The sequence below is a fragment of the Berghia stephanieae genome, chromosome 2 (assembly GCF_034508935.2).
Source record: "Berghia stephanieae isolate SIO BIC M18660-M18661 chromosome 2, UCSD_Bste_1.3, whole genome shotgun sequence".
NCBI classification, from domain to species: domain Eukaryota; kingdom Metazoa; phylum Mollusca; class Gastropoda; order Nudibranchia; family Aeolidiidae; genus Berghia; species Berghia stephanieae.
Window position 1 is genome coordinate 97931578 of NC_088361.1, and position 17699 is coordinate 97949276.

A 17699-nucleotide genomic window follows, 5' to 3' on the forward strand; every position below is an offset into this window, starting at 1 on the left:
CTCCATTCGCAGTAATACTGCGAATAATGATTTCCTCTATTCGCAGTAGCACTGCGAATAGTATATAGCGGTCGCTTTCGTTACTCATAGTAGTACTGTATCTAGTATATTAAATAATTGATAATTGAGCGGTTGAGCGTTTATATAGCGCAATATCCACTAAATGTACTCAAAGCGTTTTACAAGGGGTCAACAACAATTTTTAACATGTAGGACGGGACATGACGCCTGTTAAGCGACAATACATTTTTTCGGACAAAGACAACGCTGATAACGGCCATGTACTCATTTTACACCTGAGTACGGTGAGTTAATGTGAGTGAAGAGTCTTCTCCAGGGACTCAACTATGCGCCGAGCGAGGCTCGAACCCATGACCTTCCGATCCGAAAGCGAGTGTCATACACCACTAGACCACATAGACGCAGCTAGTAGATATAGGTAATTCATTTCAGTTATTTGCAGTAGTAGCCTTCGAGCCTAGAGCTTTATTGTATTGAGGATTGGGCGCAAAATATAAATAAAATACATTATTATTGTTACTATTATTATTTTTAAAAATTAATTTATTATTATTCTCTATTTGTTGATGTGATTTGTTAATTGAAGTGCACGCAATTTTTCGGGCTCTGTGCTAAAAGGTGTAAAAACGATAATTGAACAGAACAGAGAATTGTGTTGTGAAGGGAAAAGGCCGGCAGAAAATGGGATATTGATATTATATTGTTGTTTCGCGTATGTTAAATCACAAGCTATTTCGGCAGAACTTTATTTTTATTTAATTATATGATTATGGCAGCAGTACATGTAAATGAAGTGATTCGGTCGTTTTCTGGTGAGGGTGACATCATTGCCTGGATAAAGAAGGTGAGACTGGTAGCAAAGTTGAAAGGCATAACTCAGGTTGAAAATTTCTTACCTGTTGTATCTGGAGGGAAATGCATTGGCGTTGTATTTGCAGTTGGATGAGGTGCAGCAATAGAATGCGGGAGAAATTGATCGAGGCGTTTGCCGACGGGCCGTTTGTGGCGCAATAATAGATGAATTTGACCTTCATGTGTGTATACAGCTCGCGCCGTCGATAAAGAATAAAGCGGATGAATTAACGAGAGTGAAGAAAGAATGGATTGAGTTAGGAAAGAATGGAGACGGAGACGGACAATTTGTATGTGCCTCTGTTGCTCCTGACCTGAAGGCCCTGCATGAGGTTCATCACCATATGGGTGTTGACCGAACGTTATTCCTTGCTAGAAAGATCTTTCCAGAAGTTCGAAGAGCTGGTGTTTGTAAAGTAATAAGAGCATGTGAACAGTGTCAATCAATCGATCCTGCCCTGTCGTTCACGAGAGAGGAAACCTCAGCGTTTTTGATAATTGGGAAAGGTTGGCGATTGATGTGACTCAACACCGCCAAATTCCGTACTTGTCCATCGTTGATTGCGGCCCGGGAAGATTTTCCATCTGGAGGAAACTGACACGTGAAGCGGCGGAATTTGTTACTGCAACATTAAATCAGTTGTTTCTTGAGAGGGGGGCTGTGAAAGAAATTCTAATGGATAATGGGACTGCATTTCGGTCAGATATTATGTGCCGGTTATTCGAAAGGTGGAGAGTGAAGGCAACATTCAGGGCTGCCCACCGACCAAGTGGCAATGGGATTGTAGAAAGACATCATCGAACAATTAAGACGTTGGCAGAAAGGGCAAACATTTCACCCATGGAGGCTGTTTATTGGTATAATTCTACACCCAGGCACGGTATAGATAGGGAGACTGTGCCGTTTCGTGCGATCTATAAGTACGAGTGGAGAGATAATCAGACCGCCGAGAATGAAGCTCCTAGTAATGACAGTGAAAGAATTAGTGGAAGATTCAAGGTTGGTGAGAGAGTTTGGGTGAAACCGCTTTATGCCAGATGTACATCAAAATGGGGAAAAGGTACTGCGACTGCAGTGAATTCGATAAACAATGTTGATGTTGATGGTATACCACGACACGTGTTGGATATACGGAGTGTCGCTGAAGCAGAAAGCGAAGACAATGTGGAGAACATCACCAGGCCACAATGGGCGTTTGATATTCAGAGATTGGAGGAAAGTGACGGTGAAATTCAGAGAAGGCGTTGAGGAAAATGTAGAGAGCACATGTTTCGGGCGACCTGGAGTCAATGGAGAAGTGAATCTATGTAGAGCAGACCCAGAAGATGAAATTGGAAAAGCGGCGGATTGAGACGGGTTGGGACAATGATGCGCAGACCACCGGTTTGGCTCGGGGACTATGATTGCTCATCGGATGATGAAATGGACGATTTGTAATAAATAGTAATGGACTTAGACAATGTGATTTTTCGATCAGGGAGCGTGTGATTTGTTAATTGAAGTGCACGCAATTTTTCGGGCTCTGTGCTAAAGGGTGTAAAAACGATAATTGAACAGAACAGAGAATTGTGTTGTGAAGGGAAAAAGGCGGCAGAAAAGGGGATATTGATATTATATTGTTGTTTCCTGTAGGTTAAATCGCAGTTGAAAAAATATTACTATTATTATTATTTTGCGTTTCGTTGACGATGACGATGTGTCTGTTTTTGTGTAGTGATGGTGGTGTTGATGTGGTGATTGTGTTTGTAGTGACGGTGTTGGTGATGTAGTAGTGGGAGTGATGATGACTATAAGGATAATGATGATGATGTAATGGTGGTGGCGGTTGCGTAGTTTTGATAACGATGTGGCAGCTGTGGTAGTGGTAGTAATGATGATGATGTGATGGTTGTGGTTGTAGTGTCGGTGGCAGCAATGATGACAAGGAGGATGATGATGATGTAAAGGTGGTGGTTGCTATAATTTTGATAACGATGTGGAGGCTGCTGTGATTGTAGTAGTAATGATGATGTGGTGGTTGTAGTAGTAGAGGCAGTTTATTGATGATAACTTCTATTATTTGGAGGAGCACTGAAATATGACTCGAGCAACGGCGAGTGTGTGTGTGTCTGAGATATATATATATATATATATATATATATATATATATATATATATATATATATATATATATATATATATATATATATATATATAGAGAGAGAGAGAGAGAGAGAGAGAGAGAGAGATTACTGGAACTTTATAAAATATATTAAACTAACCGTAAATAATAAAATAAACGGGGACGGAACCATTCTAAGTAAAGTAATCTGACAGATAAGCTGTTAGATTTCAAGATGTGAACGAATGATCAAGTTGGAAAGGTGAGGGCGGGGAAATTTTAATGGATTGGATTGGGGTAACAAAAACAAAACAAAACAAAACACGATCTTGTCAAGTTTCAGACTTAAAGGAAAAGTTGAAACATTCAAAATCTCAATTCTAAGTCACACAAAATGTTTCAATCATCCCTCCTCTTCTTTCCTTCTCAATCTAACACATTCTCATTCAACTTCAAGCCATTCGACAACACGCCATTTTGAACAGAAAATAGGTACAGTGATGTGTTCAGTGAGGGGACAACGACTAATTTTCAGAGATGGGATTTCGCTTCTACTACTGCGAATAAGAACTTCGTATCATAGTTTATGCTTATTTTGAAAGTATGACGATCTGTTGAAGAAAGTTATTTGGTCAGTGATTTGACAATAATAATAATAATGATAATAATAATAATAATAATAATAATAATAATAATAATAATAATAATAATAATAATAATAATAATAATAATAATGATGATGATGATAATAATAAAGTTGTTTTTGCTTGTATGTATATGTTAGAGAGAGAGAGAGAGAGAGAGAGAGAGAGAGAGAGAGAGAGAGAGAGAGAGAGAGGGAGAAGAATTTTCCCATTTTCAAAAGTAAATGTTCTTATTGATGCTATGCTTTCAGGTAAAACACATTTTCTCGCTAGACGATACGCACAAAACTATGTGTAACCCGAGGAACTAAGAAGGAATTATCTCTGGTGTAACCTTAAACATATATAGTCTGATTATTATATTTTTGTGAGAACTATCACCCAACCGACGGTCTAAAAATAAAAACAAAGAGCCGAGTGACGTCCTCTATGATCATGCTTCTCTTTCCTTATTTTTTTCTTTTCAACCAATTTATGTAAACATCTGTTGATGTAGATGTGTGTGTGTGTGTGTGTGTGTGTATGTGTGTGTCTGTGTTTGTGTGTACGTGAATGAATGTGTGAGTATGTGTGTATCCTATGTGCGAGTGACTATGATGGTTTCCATACTCTTGTTTTTTGTTGTTGTTTGTTTTAAATGGCACTTTTGGTTTACTTTCACTATTTCCCTCTGTCGGTCTTGCGGTCTGCTGCTCGTCGTGGGCATACCACGCACATGTTGGTTACAAGGGGAGATAAAACAAGTTGCACTCCTCGCTTCCAATTGATTCACCTCCCGACTCATGTTGAGAACGCAATCATTTAAATAAAGTATTGTCTATTATTAGATAGTAAAATTTAATAGTGTGTTATTTCTTCATTTTTCAGTGACGCCCCTTCATGGAAATGACCTTGTATGACCTTGAGTATTGCGCTTCGAGAAAACCTATCACACCTCTCACGCGAAATAAGAACTTTGTCTTGCTTGCTCTCTCCATCTCCCTCTTCATAATATTATTCATTCAACCATGACACCATTGATTCCAATCAACGCAATATTCGTCGACACTATAATTACAACCATGCGCAGAGAGCACATGACTACTGATCAGAGTCTATAAACATCGCACTGCTACGCTGCTTACCAAAAAACAAAAGCAGCACTTAGCACCATACATATACTCAACACCAAGATACAACAACAAAATAATATACAAAGTTAAGTCTTTTCCAATGATTCTTTACTCACATTCTCTCAACACTCTGGTGTGAAATGAACAACACTGTTTTATCTTCAGGAAAAACATGATTATTAAAGTGTCTCATAGGCGTCATAGATGTTGCATGTTGCTGTTGGTGCCCTCGTGAAGCGCTTTGAGCAAATTAAGTGAATATTGCTCTTAAAAATTAATGTTCAAGTAAAAGTGATAAGTGCAAGGAGAGATAAGGGGCTGTCTGAATGCTAATAAAAAGATGAAAATGGATATGCTTTGAAAATAGACACAACATTGCATTGTTTCACATTCCGAAGCCTTTCTTTTTTCACCTTTTCGTTTCTAACAGCGTGAACTAACAAGTTACTAGAGAGCTTGATGATTCCTACACAATAAGTTGTCGAAACGTCGCCTGAAAGTCCTGCTTCAGGTGTCACTTATGGTATCGATAGATAAAATATAACCAAACTCAAATCAGATAACAAGTACTAATAGCGATTAACGCCCATAACCAACTTTCTTCGCTTCCATTTTCCGTTTTATCTCAGAAAATGGCTGACATGGAGGCCATGGATGCCATGGAGGATAATATGCCGGACGACATGATGCAGTCCTCAATGTCAAACGATGATTCACCAAGGCGTCATAATGATGGTATGAATGGAGACCGGGATAACAGGGACTCGGACATGGGTGGCAATAATAATAATATGGATAATCAGGATATTATGAGCAATCCTGTGCACAGACTGATGAGTGAAGAGGCTGGCATGAATTTGAACAACAGCAGCAACAATAATATGAATAATAATCAACATGGTATGGGAATGGAAAACAACATGATGGGAAATAATGATAATCAAGGCCCTGGAATGGATGGGGGAATGCAAAATGATATGCACAAATTCAATCGATTTCCTGGCCCTCCTCACAGGGGAAGAGGATTCATGGGACCAGGGCCACGGGGTCCTCCGCCTGGACCAGGGGGACCAGGAGGTCCACCGCCGAGAGGGTGAGTATTGTTATTATTATAGATGTAGTTTGTAAGTGGTCAATTTATAGCACAACAGCATACTGTGTCTTCTATCCCCTGATACTTATGTCTGTTTTCCAACATGCTTTCTGACTTTCTGTCTTCGTCTTGGAATGAATATGAGGAGTATGAGGTTACTTGGTTTTGGCTGGCCCTGGCCGGAATCCTGGCTGGGAGGGAGACAGTCAAATGCATAGTTATTGTTTTGGTGTTTTTTTTTCCTCGTAACTCATCTCTCCGTTTGGGTGGGGATCCTGACCTCCGATCGCGGGCAGGGAGGTACATACTGTGTCTTCTATCCCCTTATACTTATATCTGTTTTCCAACATGCTTTCTTCTGTCTTTGTCTTGGAGTGAGATTGCTTGATTTTGTCCTAACCTTGGTCGGAGTCCTTGGCTGAGAGGGAAACAGTCGAATGTATAGTTATTGCTTTGGGAGATGATATTTTTTTCCTTGTAAATCATCTCTCTGTTATGTACTGTATTATTATGTTTTATTTACATGTTATATTTGATTTGTTAACATTTGAGTGTATTCCTCTTAGTGGGGACCTGTGCTTGTGTCTAGATGAGACTTTTAGGTGATCTCAAACTAAGTACTTTGATGGTGTGCTCTTGGAATCTACATCTGTTTCCTATTTGAACAAATTCCCCTTTGTCTTACCTTTTCTTGGGTGCTTTAATTGAATTCTATAACTTTTTACTATCTCATTTCTTCCTTTTTACTGGCGCTGATATGACCTTAATGTGTTGCAAGCGCCGTAAAACCCTCAAAAACAAACAAAACATCTCTCCGTTATGTATTATTAAATTTGTTATTTTTGTATTATGTATAATGTAGCATTTGTTGAGTCTATTCCTCTTTGTCTTTGTTGGATTTTGTGCTTGTAACTTGTGTCCAGATGAGGAGACATATATAGGTGATCTCAGACTAAGTACATTGGTGTTATGCTCTTGGAATCTACATCTGATCCCTATTTGTTCCCAGTTCCCCTTTGTCTTACTTTCTCTTTTGTGCTTTTATTGTAATTCTAGAACTTTTTACTATCCCATTTTCTTCCTTTTTACTGATACTGGCGCTGATATAACCTAAATGTGTTGCAAGCGCCGTAAAACCCTTAAAAACAAACAAAACAAATCATATAGCACAACAGAATTAAGCATATATTCATATAGCGATTAAGACTTATGTAAAATTGATTTGAATATAGAGCAATTAATTCAAATTCAGATATAAAAAAATAACAAGTTAACACATTAATAATGAAATTTTCGGGATTATCTACGTACATGGTCTCCGGGCACCTACCGTGCACCTAGCCTCAGGATCTGCATACAGGGTAACATACACGGTAACCTTGTACCGCACTTTGGGAGGGAGCGGGCGAGGGGGCATTGTCATTTGCACGGTAACTTATGATTATGATCTTGATCTTGTCTTTCTTCCCCCTTCCACCTTTGTGTGTGTGTTATAGGCAGAACGTAAGCAGATGGCCAAATACCTGATTAAATTGGCCAAACATTACAGAGAATCTACAATTTGGTATTACTACCCGATGTCTTGTCATTAGCCTAGCCTACGCCTAGTGAGAGACAAATCTTACATGTATTTGCAAACCGAGTAGAAAGTTTTCGTTTTACCATGAGATGCGAAGGGGAGGGGATGACAAGAGAGGGGGAAGATGAAAGAAACAATGGGTCGCCTGATAACGTCTGATGAGTTAACCAATAGTATGATAATATTGGAAAATATTATATATGGTAGTTATCCCAAACCACTGCTGTTCAGCAGGTGAATTTTTCTTCACAAATCATTAAAAACGAGATCTCTTTGAACGGTCTCTCTCTTACTCTTGAATTTAGGTTATTGATGAGAAACTTATACCATTAAAATCAACAGCCTTTGAATTTGAAGATTTTATTATCAGTAATTGGGCCTGCTATCTTGTTTCAATGCAAAGCATTATCTTTGTAAAAAAAAATTAGTTTGTGACACCTATTTACAGGCCTGCATTACGTAGTTTGAATCTGATATTTTTTCAAAAGCAACAATTGATAATTCATTTTCACACAGATAAATAGGCCTTTAAAACTTTAAAAACCATTGGATATGATACTTCTCATATACTTTTTTTTTCACTCTCAATTGTGAAAGAAATTGCTTTTTAAAGTACCATCATTATCCAACTATAACTTTTGATAGAATGTGCTTACATTAATGTCAAGAAAGCTTGATATCTGCTCTTTATAATGATATCATCAAACTGTTCAGTTATTGTGGCAAATAGAACATTAGTGATCAAGTGAAATTGTGTTATTTGAATTTGAACCCAAATAACTGTTATACTATTCTAGTTGCTAATCGGGATCTGCCTAGAGGCTGGAATTAAACTACGTAGTCTTATAATATGAATATTTATAGAATTTTTCTTTTGTTTAAGTAGAAACAGAGGATTTCTATTTTGTCATTAAAAGTTTGAAGTTTGAGACTTATGCAATTTGCATTTCAGCTCCAAGTTGGTTCATATCTAATCGGCTGGTACTTAACAAATCCATGGTAGGCTAGGCTCAGGTGTGTCTATTGATAGAAGTAGACCGACTCCCACCAGTGCCATAGTTGATAGCCCTTGCTGGTTGGGTGCACATTGACCTCCTATCTTACTCAACACGCTTTTGCCTTTTCACTCTTTTGGAAGAGATATTGCCTAGACTGATCCACCAAACTGAAGGAGTGGGCATCCATTTTGTTTAATTTTAAATTCATATTTTATGATTATTGTCCAGTGGAATTCTTGTTTGTGCTCTTTTGTAAAAGTAAAATCCTTATGTCCAGTGAGTGGCATGATATGGAGATAAAATTAATTTTGATTGCCTTTTTTCAATTGGTCATGTCCACTGACATTAATATTTGTTTATATTTATTTTTTCTCCTCAGTATGCCTCCATTTGGGCGGCCACCCATGAACAGATTTCGTGGTCCACCAGGACATGGTGGAATGAGAGGACCACCTATGGGAATGCGTGGGCCCCCTGGAATGCGAGGACCACCCAGAGGCCCACCTTTCAATAGACCACCTTTTGATCCAAACTTTGGACCCCCTGGTATGGGTCCCAATCAGGGCATGCGTGGACCAGGACCTGGAATGGGTGGTCCGGGAGGCCCTATGATGGGTGGGCCTCCAGGCATGGGTCCTGGCGGACCCCCCAATATGCCTCCCAATGGACCTGGTATGGGACCGAACGGACCAGGTATGGGTGGTCCCCCAGGCATGGGACCAAATGGGCCAGTTATGGGTCCTCCTGGCATGATGCCACCACCTGGAATGGGTCCTCAAGGAATGGTATGTAGTAATGTCTCTGGGCAAATGGTTGTATGTGATGCTGAAACAAAGTTATTCATTATTACATGAACTTATTGATACAAAAGACATGATTTTGTAAGGTTTAATACTGTTTCAATTATTTTGTTATTCTTGCACTTTGTCAATCATAATATACAAATAACTTTGTCCACTTTAACATACAACATACTTTTACATAATACTAATCTTGCTATGCATTGCATTAAGTGCCAGTTTATGTTTTTCAATTATCTTCAATATCAAGATACTTAATGAAAAAAAAAAATGATGATCATTCTATATCCGAATTAACTCAAATATCTTGGGGGTTTGTTTTTTATGACCCAAGATCTTATAAATGTCATAGACCTATTACGTAGGGAGCATCCTCATGCCTCGTGTATACATGTATGTTCAAAAACAGCTGAGGCTTAAATCCTAGTTATACCGATATTTTATTGTCATTGTCACTTATTGTAGAGTTAAATCACTGTCGTATTCTTGCTGTTCACTTTGTCGCAAACATTTTTTTTTTTAAAGAAGAAGCTTTTTGGCCATGAAACTTTTATGTGAATTTCTTGATTGTATAGAATGAATGAAGTCACCTAGATTTTTATTTTTTTAAGGATTGCCAGAGTTGTTTGTACTTATTCTCTCTTTAAACGAAAGCGAGTGTCATACCACTAGACCACATAGCCGCACAATAATAATAATAATAATAATAATAATGATGATGGTAATATTATTATTAATAATTGCAACAATGGTAATGATAATGATAATAATATTATTAATAATTGCAACAATGATAATAATAATATTATTATTAATAATTAGTATACTTTTGATTATAATGATTATAATTGTGATAATAATTGTTGTTATTTTTATTTCTTATAACCATCACAATGAGGCCTCATTATTAAAGCACTTTCAATATATTCCTCCTTATTTTTTAAAAAAACTGCAAACAAAATATTTTGATAAAGTGAATTCAATGTTATATATAATTGAATTAATTTCAGCAAATGAGATCTGGAAAAGTGAGCCCATAACTTATTTATATATCATTTGATTTATGTTGTTTTTTTTCTCTCTCAAACTGGACAGTGGTTGCATTTGGTGTTGGCATTGCTATATTGAGTTTTCGTTTCTGTTTTGAATACATTTTTGAAATCTCTTTGAAAAAAAATACAATTTAGGGTGTGTCCCGGGGAACATTATCCTTCCTGCAGAAGAGTCGTCTGATTCTAATATGTGACCCTCCGTCTCAAAACGGTATTATGTCGGAATGATTAAGATGATTTTGAATTTATAGCTAGAAATATCAGAATTGGGTTGAGTTTGTAAGTTGTATTTAGAATAATGAATATATTTCAGGGTATTTTTGGCCAATTTAGTATCAATTTTGGCTATTTAGCAACTGGTTCATCCCGACTTAATACTGTTTTGACACGATGGGTCACATATGACATAAACACGTTACGTGCCATAAAAGTTCTTACCTTAAATAAATAACAATCTAGATCTGTGGCCCCATCTACAATCTACAAGGATTTCTGTTCTTGACTTGGAGTGAGTGCTTGTTTTTGCTGGGTGGAGAGAGGAAAGAATCAGCTTTGTGTTTCTTTGGGAGTTGATTTTTAACAAAAATACTGGGTGACATGCAAAGGTTTCTCAGTGAAAAAAAAAAGGATTATAAAAAGATAAAACCCTGAAAATCTCATTTTAATAGCTGGTTTTCTTTTAAACTAAAAAACATGTGACGTGATAAAAAATGCATTAGGATAAATATCTAACCTTTATGACTGAGGATAGGTTTGTACAAGAGGCTTGAAAGATGTGCATGTTTAACTTAGATTAAACGTAGAAAGCAATTTTGTTTTTTTCATCAGGGGAAAAAGAATTTAAAAAAAAAAAGACATTGGATTTGAAAAACAAGCTCCATATTTATTCGAAAAAATGCGTATTCAATTTCTCTGCTTGTTAAACAGTTGTGTTAAATACCAGCTGGGCTCTACTTTTTCTTGCACTGAAATGTCCTAAAAGTGTTGCAAGCTCCAGGTTAAACTTATAAATCTAAAAGCAACTAAAATCATACTCAATACTTGATTCCTGCTTATTGAGATACTTATGATGATCTGAGGGGATTTTGAAATGCATTGAACATTATGAAATGTGTTTAATTCAATTTTGTTTGTTAAATCAATGCTGAGAATTGGCTTTTGCTTTTATTAAAAGGGAGATTGATATTATTTTTAGTTCTGCTGAATTTTCTGCTTCTCCCTGATAACCTCCTTTCCCCTCACTGCTATCCAATAACTGATTTAAGTTTTATGCAGGTATATGAGTGATACCATTGAATAGGAGTAATTTTGACTCAATACTCAATGGATTTAGCGATGACTATCCCGCACCAATCCTTGGGCGACAAAATATGGGACGAAGCCGTTCCGTACATGCTATTTAAAAAAATTAATTACGGCGCTGTTTATCAATGAATATGACTGAAAGTTGGCACACAGTTAGAGAAGAGGTCATTTTAGATTATGTCAAGCGACAAAACTCTTACGATTACCAGCAGACCGTTAAAAATAGATTTTTACTCTTTGGGGTACAATATTTCTAAAACTACAAAGAGGAGAGATTTTGTCGCTCATAAGGTTATATACGCACATTTCTTCTATTTATATTTCAAATTTCATTGGATTATGATAAGTACTTTTCCCGTATTCTCACAAAACATCAACCCATTTTGCATTTCAATGAGTGAAAATATGGAGACGGCCATTTTGCTCCCCCATCGCGTGACACGAAAATGACGTGAGCGAGACAAGGCTGCCAATGGCCAGATTTTAACCTGACCAAATTCGACTTCAAAAGTGGCTAAATAGAAAATCATATGGATTTCACAATTAAGACTGGCCCACTTAAAATGAACTAAATTTTAACAAACAGAAAATTGAATAGACTAGGATAAATGTCACTGAGACAAAAATAGATGAATAAAATTTAATAAAAGAAACAAAATTATATATTTGGCCAAACACATGGCCATCTGGCAACCTTGTTCGCGATGACTGATGACACAAATCCTCCCGCGCTTTTTAAAAATTAAGGTATTGTTTCATTATGTCATAGGGATAGTAGATTAACACATTCTCTCTCTTCCCCTCTCTCTCTCTCTCTCTCTCTCTCTCTCTCTCTCTCTCTCTCTCTCTCTCTCTCTCTCTCTCTCTCTCTCTCTCTCTCTCTCTCTCTCTCTTTCATAAATACTAGAAATAACATAAGCCATGGTCTCACAGACTGATTGATAATGATTTAGCAGGCATTTTTCGTGTCATTTGTATGGGTTGTAGACACAAAATTACACTTCAGAAATGATCAATATTATGTATATTTTAAAACAAAATTATAGTTGACCATACAGCTCTAAAACTATACAAGTTAGAACTATTCTGATGTCTTCATATTTTCTGATAATTTTGGCATAAAATTGCCAAGTTTTAATATCTAATTCCACGTATTAAGCGAGATACAGCCACAAACCAGAATAAAACGCAGAAAAAGTGTCCCATATTTTACGTATTTTTTTCTCTTTGTGAGTCATCCAAATAAATGACACATTTGAATAACTTTGTTATATATTAATGGATTTTCAAAATTCAAAAAGATTTTTACTCAGTGGAGATAGGGCTTTGATTTAAGAGTAGTATTTCCTACAATAATAGAAAACAAAAATTTTCATAGTCATTGCTAATGGATTTGTTGCATCCCCCCCCCCCCCTTTTTTTTTTTTTTTTGTTTACTGATAAAACGCATGATTTCTTATCAAAAGAAATAATATGCCACGATACTCAATAAAACATTTTCTAAAATAGTTCAAACCCGAAGTGACTATATTGTCCGCATTTGACAGTATCAATAAATTGCTTATTCATGATGGTTATAGAGGTTCTGTTTGCCATGGCTTTACTGAATGTAAGATGGTCTTGGTATGAAGTTGTATACTTTATTAGGTATGAGAAAATACAAGTACTTTTGTTATTTAAATCAAAAAGTGTTATCACCATTAAAATTATTCAATTTTCCAGGGTTATTTTTTTCTTTTTTTTTTTCTTTCATGCATTTAAGAGATAAAGAATATTGAATCCCTTATCACTGTTAGTCTGATTTATCACTGAAGTTGTGATATATTTAGAAATATGCTTTTGTGTTGTGAGTAAACATTTGAGGGAGAGAAAATCAACTTGTCCTCTGGTAAAAGTTTGGGCCATAAAAGTTGCAGGATGTGGTTGTTTTGCAGTTCTAAAATTATTTAAACTTTCAGTGTTTGAACTTGTAAAGTTGTCAGTCACTCTTCCTGAGGCCGAGACCTTTTTTTAAAAAAAAGATGTAGTGGTGTCTTTTAAATAGATTTCACCTCAGCATACTTGCCTATATTAACGGATCATCCCTAATTGTTATGGAAATTTGATTATTTTGATAACTTACGGAAATGGAAGAATATTATGGATTTTGATTTCACACCAATTTTGTCGCAGACTTAGAGAACATATTTTTCCCCCCCCCCCCCTCAGTTATCACAATTTTAAGGGAAAAAAAAACTATTCTCTTAAATTTCCTTAAAGTTATAAAGGCTTCTTCTCAGTTCCACACCCATGATAGCTAAGTCTATCACAAACTCGTAATGATGGCCATCAACAACATTTTGTTTTTACACATAAAAGCATTTTCTTTTTGCTTTAGTTTAGTATTACTGAAATTTTACCATTTCTTGCTGATGAATTTTGTGTTTCTAATTAAAAAATTTTAAAGTAGGCAGGTATGCCTCAGACATGGTTGAATTGCCTAACAAGAATATTATATGTTCATCGACCTCAACTTTTAAACATTTTTCATAATTGTTTATTTAATTAAATTAATTTCTTTTATGTTATATTTCTTACAGCGCCCAATGATACCGCCTCCAAATTTCCCACCACCAAACTTTTCAGTGCCCCCGCCTGGATTTGCCAATGGTATACCTCCTGCAGCAATGGGAATGGGAACAATGCCTCCGGCTGGCCCACAGCAAGCCCCACCTCCTTTGGATCCAAACACACAAGACATTTGGGTAGAGACAAAGTCACCTGAAGGAAAGGTATATTAAATTATGTCTTCGTCACACGTTTATAAGGAAATATATTTATGGAATTTAGTCTATTATATACCCTCAGTACATTTTCAATCACCTGCTAAACAGGAAAAAGTTAGTAGATAATGTCCTTTTACTGGAGTTCAGCACTCAGAAAAGGGGTCGGTCTTATTTGTTTGCATAAAAGTTCAGTAAATTTTTACTTCCGGAATTGGCAACCCTGGTAGTGCAATGCTAGACTGATCTAAATTTGGATTTTTATACTTGATTAGAGGGATAAAGAAGTGATAATGTCACCATATATGATTTGACCCCTTCACAAGTGACAATGCTGAAATCTTTAGGCTTGAATCATTAATCATTACAGCCTCATTAAAGTCTGTAGATATCTTTAGTAGCAGGCAAAGAATAAGTAAGCCACATGCCTTCATTTGGAGTTTAAACTGATAAGTGCATATCAGAATAATGCCATTTTAGCTAAAATCTTGATTTAAGGTCCCACCCTTCCCCTAAATGGGGGAAGTGTTGAAAGTTAAAATGATAAATTTCAATCTGGATCTTAAAACTGGTGTTAATTTTTTAAGAGAAGTAAATTTTCATTCTCAAAGGGGTGGATATGCAAATGAGCTCATTGCCTCAAAAAGCAGTATTTGTTCTTGCATTTTCTTCTAATAATGATGGATTGTTCATCTTAAGATTTCTTCCTCTTTATTCTCAGCCATATTACTACAGTGCACGAACTCGTGAAACAGCATGGAGCACACCAGAAAATGCTCGCATCGTCTCCCAAGCAGAATGGGAAACATTTCAGACAAATCAGCCTCAAACTCCAGGTGGTCCTGCTGTTGGTGCCACCGCTCCAGGTGGTACTTCTACTGCAGCACAGGCAGCTGTTGCTCAAGGTGAGTAAGTAGGTGAAGGATAAAGGTTTAGTTTCAAAGATTTACCAGACCTTTTTTACTTGAAAATTTAAAAATTCATAATTCTTACATACCTGCCAAATTTTTCGTAATTTTACTAATTTTAGACAAGTTTCGTGGCCAATTACGAACTTTTATTGAAAATTACGAATTTTTAATTCTCAGTCATACTTAAATAATGCTGATAATAATAATAATAATAATAGTAATAATTATGATAATGATAATAATAATAATTAAAATAATGATAATAATAATGATATTAATGATGAGAAGAACAGCTGCTGCTGCTGCTACTAGTACTACTTCTACTACTATAATAATGAGGATAATAATAATGATAATAATAAAGCATTTTACAGCGCATAAGCTGGTCCTGTTGTTGGTGCCACTGCTCCAGGTGGTACTGCTACTGCAGCACAGGCAGCTGTTGCTCAAGTTGAGTAAGTAGGTGAAGGATAAAGGTTTAGTTTCAATGATTTACCAGACCTTTTTGTTTGAAAATTTAAAAATTCATAATTCTTACATACCTGCCGAATCTTAGGGATTTTTCGCAATTTTACCAATTACAAATTTTTAATTCTCAGTAAAACTTAATGATAATAATAATAATAATAATTATAATGATAAGAAAAACTGCTGCTACCACTACTACTACTACTACTACTACTACTACTACTACTACTACTACAATAATAGTTATAATAATAATAAGAAGAATGATGATGATGGTGGTGATGGTGTTTTGCTTTAAGAAATCGGGAATGTTGCTTTGTGACAGTAGAAAAGTTCAGACTTTTTTTAAATACGAATGAAACCAATTTTGTCTTTAACAGGTCAAGCAGCAAGTCAACAGGCTATGAGTGGTGGAAATGATCAAACACCACAGCAACCACCGGCAGGTCAGTGAGCATTGTTATAATTCTCAGCTAGAGGCAGTTAGGGCTTGCCTGATTTGTTGGACCTGGAAGTCATTATTGCTTTGTCTTCTATCCTCCTGTATGTTCTCCATGTTGCTTTCTGTCTTTGTGTCTCAGATTAACATTATTTGATCTTATCTCTAGTGGTTGGGATTCTTAGTAATGACGCAAACTGTTGATATTTTTTTCCTGTTGGATATCATTAAACTTCATATTTATTTCATTATTCTCAGTGTCACTAATATGGATTGAATTGGTTTATACATATTTTTTTAATAGTAAAATTGGGCCAAAATTAGTATTGTTTACACCAGATTTTAAATGGTTGATGAAAATTTTATTCAGAAATGGGTATCTGTTCAAATTGGACTACACTTCATTAATTTAAAAGCATTTTAAAGTGACAGGGTTGATCCCATGCCAGTGCTTTTAGATGATTTCAGACTAGATTGCTCTTCATATGTATATTACTGTTCTCTATGCGAACTAGTCCCATTGTCTTACTTTTTATTGGGTGTTTTAAGGGCATCTAAACTCTAGATGTATCATAATCGGAAATGACCATCCCATCGTATTCCTTTTTGCTGATATTGAATTGACCTTTAATAGTCAAAAGCACCGTTGACTCACTAGGCAAACAAACTTTCTGGTATAACATTTACGAAGGAGATGTGTTTTGTGAAACATGATTATAAAATCAGATCATTGTTTTTCCAAAAGCAATTATTTTGATCATTAAAATGGAATTCATAATTTTTCTAGCCGCTGCTCAACCCCAAGCCTTCAATCCAGCTCTTCTGCCACCAGGATTCACTAACCCCTTCATGCAAAAGCAGCCTCCAGCAACAGGGGGACTGACAGCTCCGGTGTCTGCTGGTGCGAGTACTGCTGCCACTTCTAATGTCGGGGCTGGAGAAAATAAAGCTACAGTAACTGAACCAGTTGTGCAGAAATTACCTTCTTCTCAGGTAAACCATTCAAAGATAAGCTTTGTAACATGGCTGTTTACAATTATTTTCTTTTGGATTAATTTTTTTGAAGTATTTGATTTTAAAACTTTTTTTTTTTTTTTTTACTACCAGGGTTTAAGAAGAATTCAAGGTTTTGGCAACTGGTCCGCATATGATCATTATTGAATTGAAATAATTTTTAACCAGGCCTCAAATTTTTAGGCTAACCACGACTCGATAGACCAATTCGTCCAAAAATAATGTGTTGGTGTTGGCTGAAGACCCCTTTTAAAGCGCATAGAGTGCATTTAATAGATAGGGTACTACATAGAAACCCTTGCTGGTTCATGACAAGTGTATTTGAGAGGGAAAAATATTACGTTTTACTTGTGAGTGTAATAAGTAATAAACCTAAATCAACACTGCCCTAACCAACAAAAGGACAGTATCTCTCAAAAAATCATAAAATCACTTTTTTTACTAAATCGAATCTCTGGGACATAGGGAAGCTTACAAAGTTGTCAGAATGATCATAACTCAAATATTTTTGAAATTAGAGGCAATTAAAAATTTGCTTGAAACAGTA

At 36.1% G+C, this 17699-nt stretch overlaps 1 protein-coding gene and 1 pseudogene across 2 annotated transcripts in view; both read left to right on the forward strand.

Annotated features, from left to right (window-relative positions):
- The first annotated feature begins 790 nt into the window (after positions 1 to 790).
- Positions 791 to 2122, forward strand: LOC144964061 (uncharacterized; annotated as a pseudogene).
- Positions 2123 to 5313: 3191 nt separating this feature from the next.
- Positions 5314 to 17699, forward strand: part of LOC144965996 (transcription elongation regulator 1-like) — a 44643-nt gene continuing 32257 nt past the window's right edge. The window contains exons 1-7 of one of the 2 annotated variants that reach the window (XM_078901970.1): positions 5340 to 5824; positions 8781 to 9186; positions 10212 to 10229; positions 14138 to 14329; positions 15042 to 15225; positions 16080 to 16145; positions 16926 to 17131. In XM_078901970.1, the coding sequence (XP_078758096.1) occupies positions 5364 to 5824; positions 8781 to 9186; positions 10212 to 10229; positions 14138 to 14329; positions 15042 to 15225; positions 16080 to 16145; positions 16926 to 17131 (1533 nt within the window). In that variant the 5' untranslated portion in view covers positions 5340 to 5363. Of the gene's footprint in view, positions 5825 to 8780; positions 9187 to 10211; positions 10230 to 14137; positions 14330 to 15041; positions 15226 to 16079; positions 16146 to 16925; positions 17132 to 17699 lie in introns of both variants that reach the window. The other variant, XM_078901971.1, reaches the window with a different exon arrangement.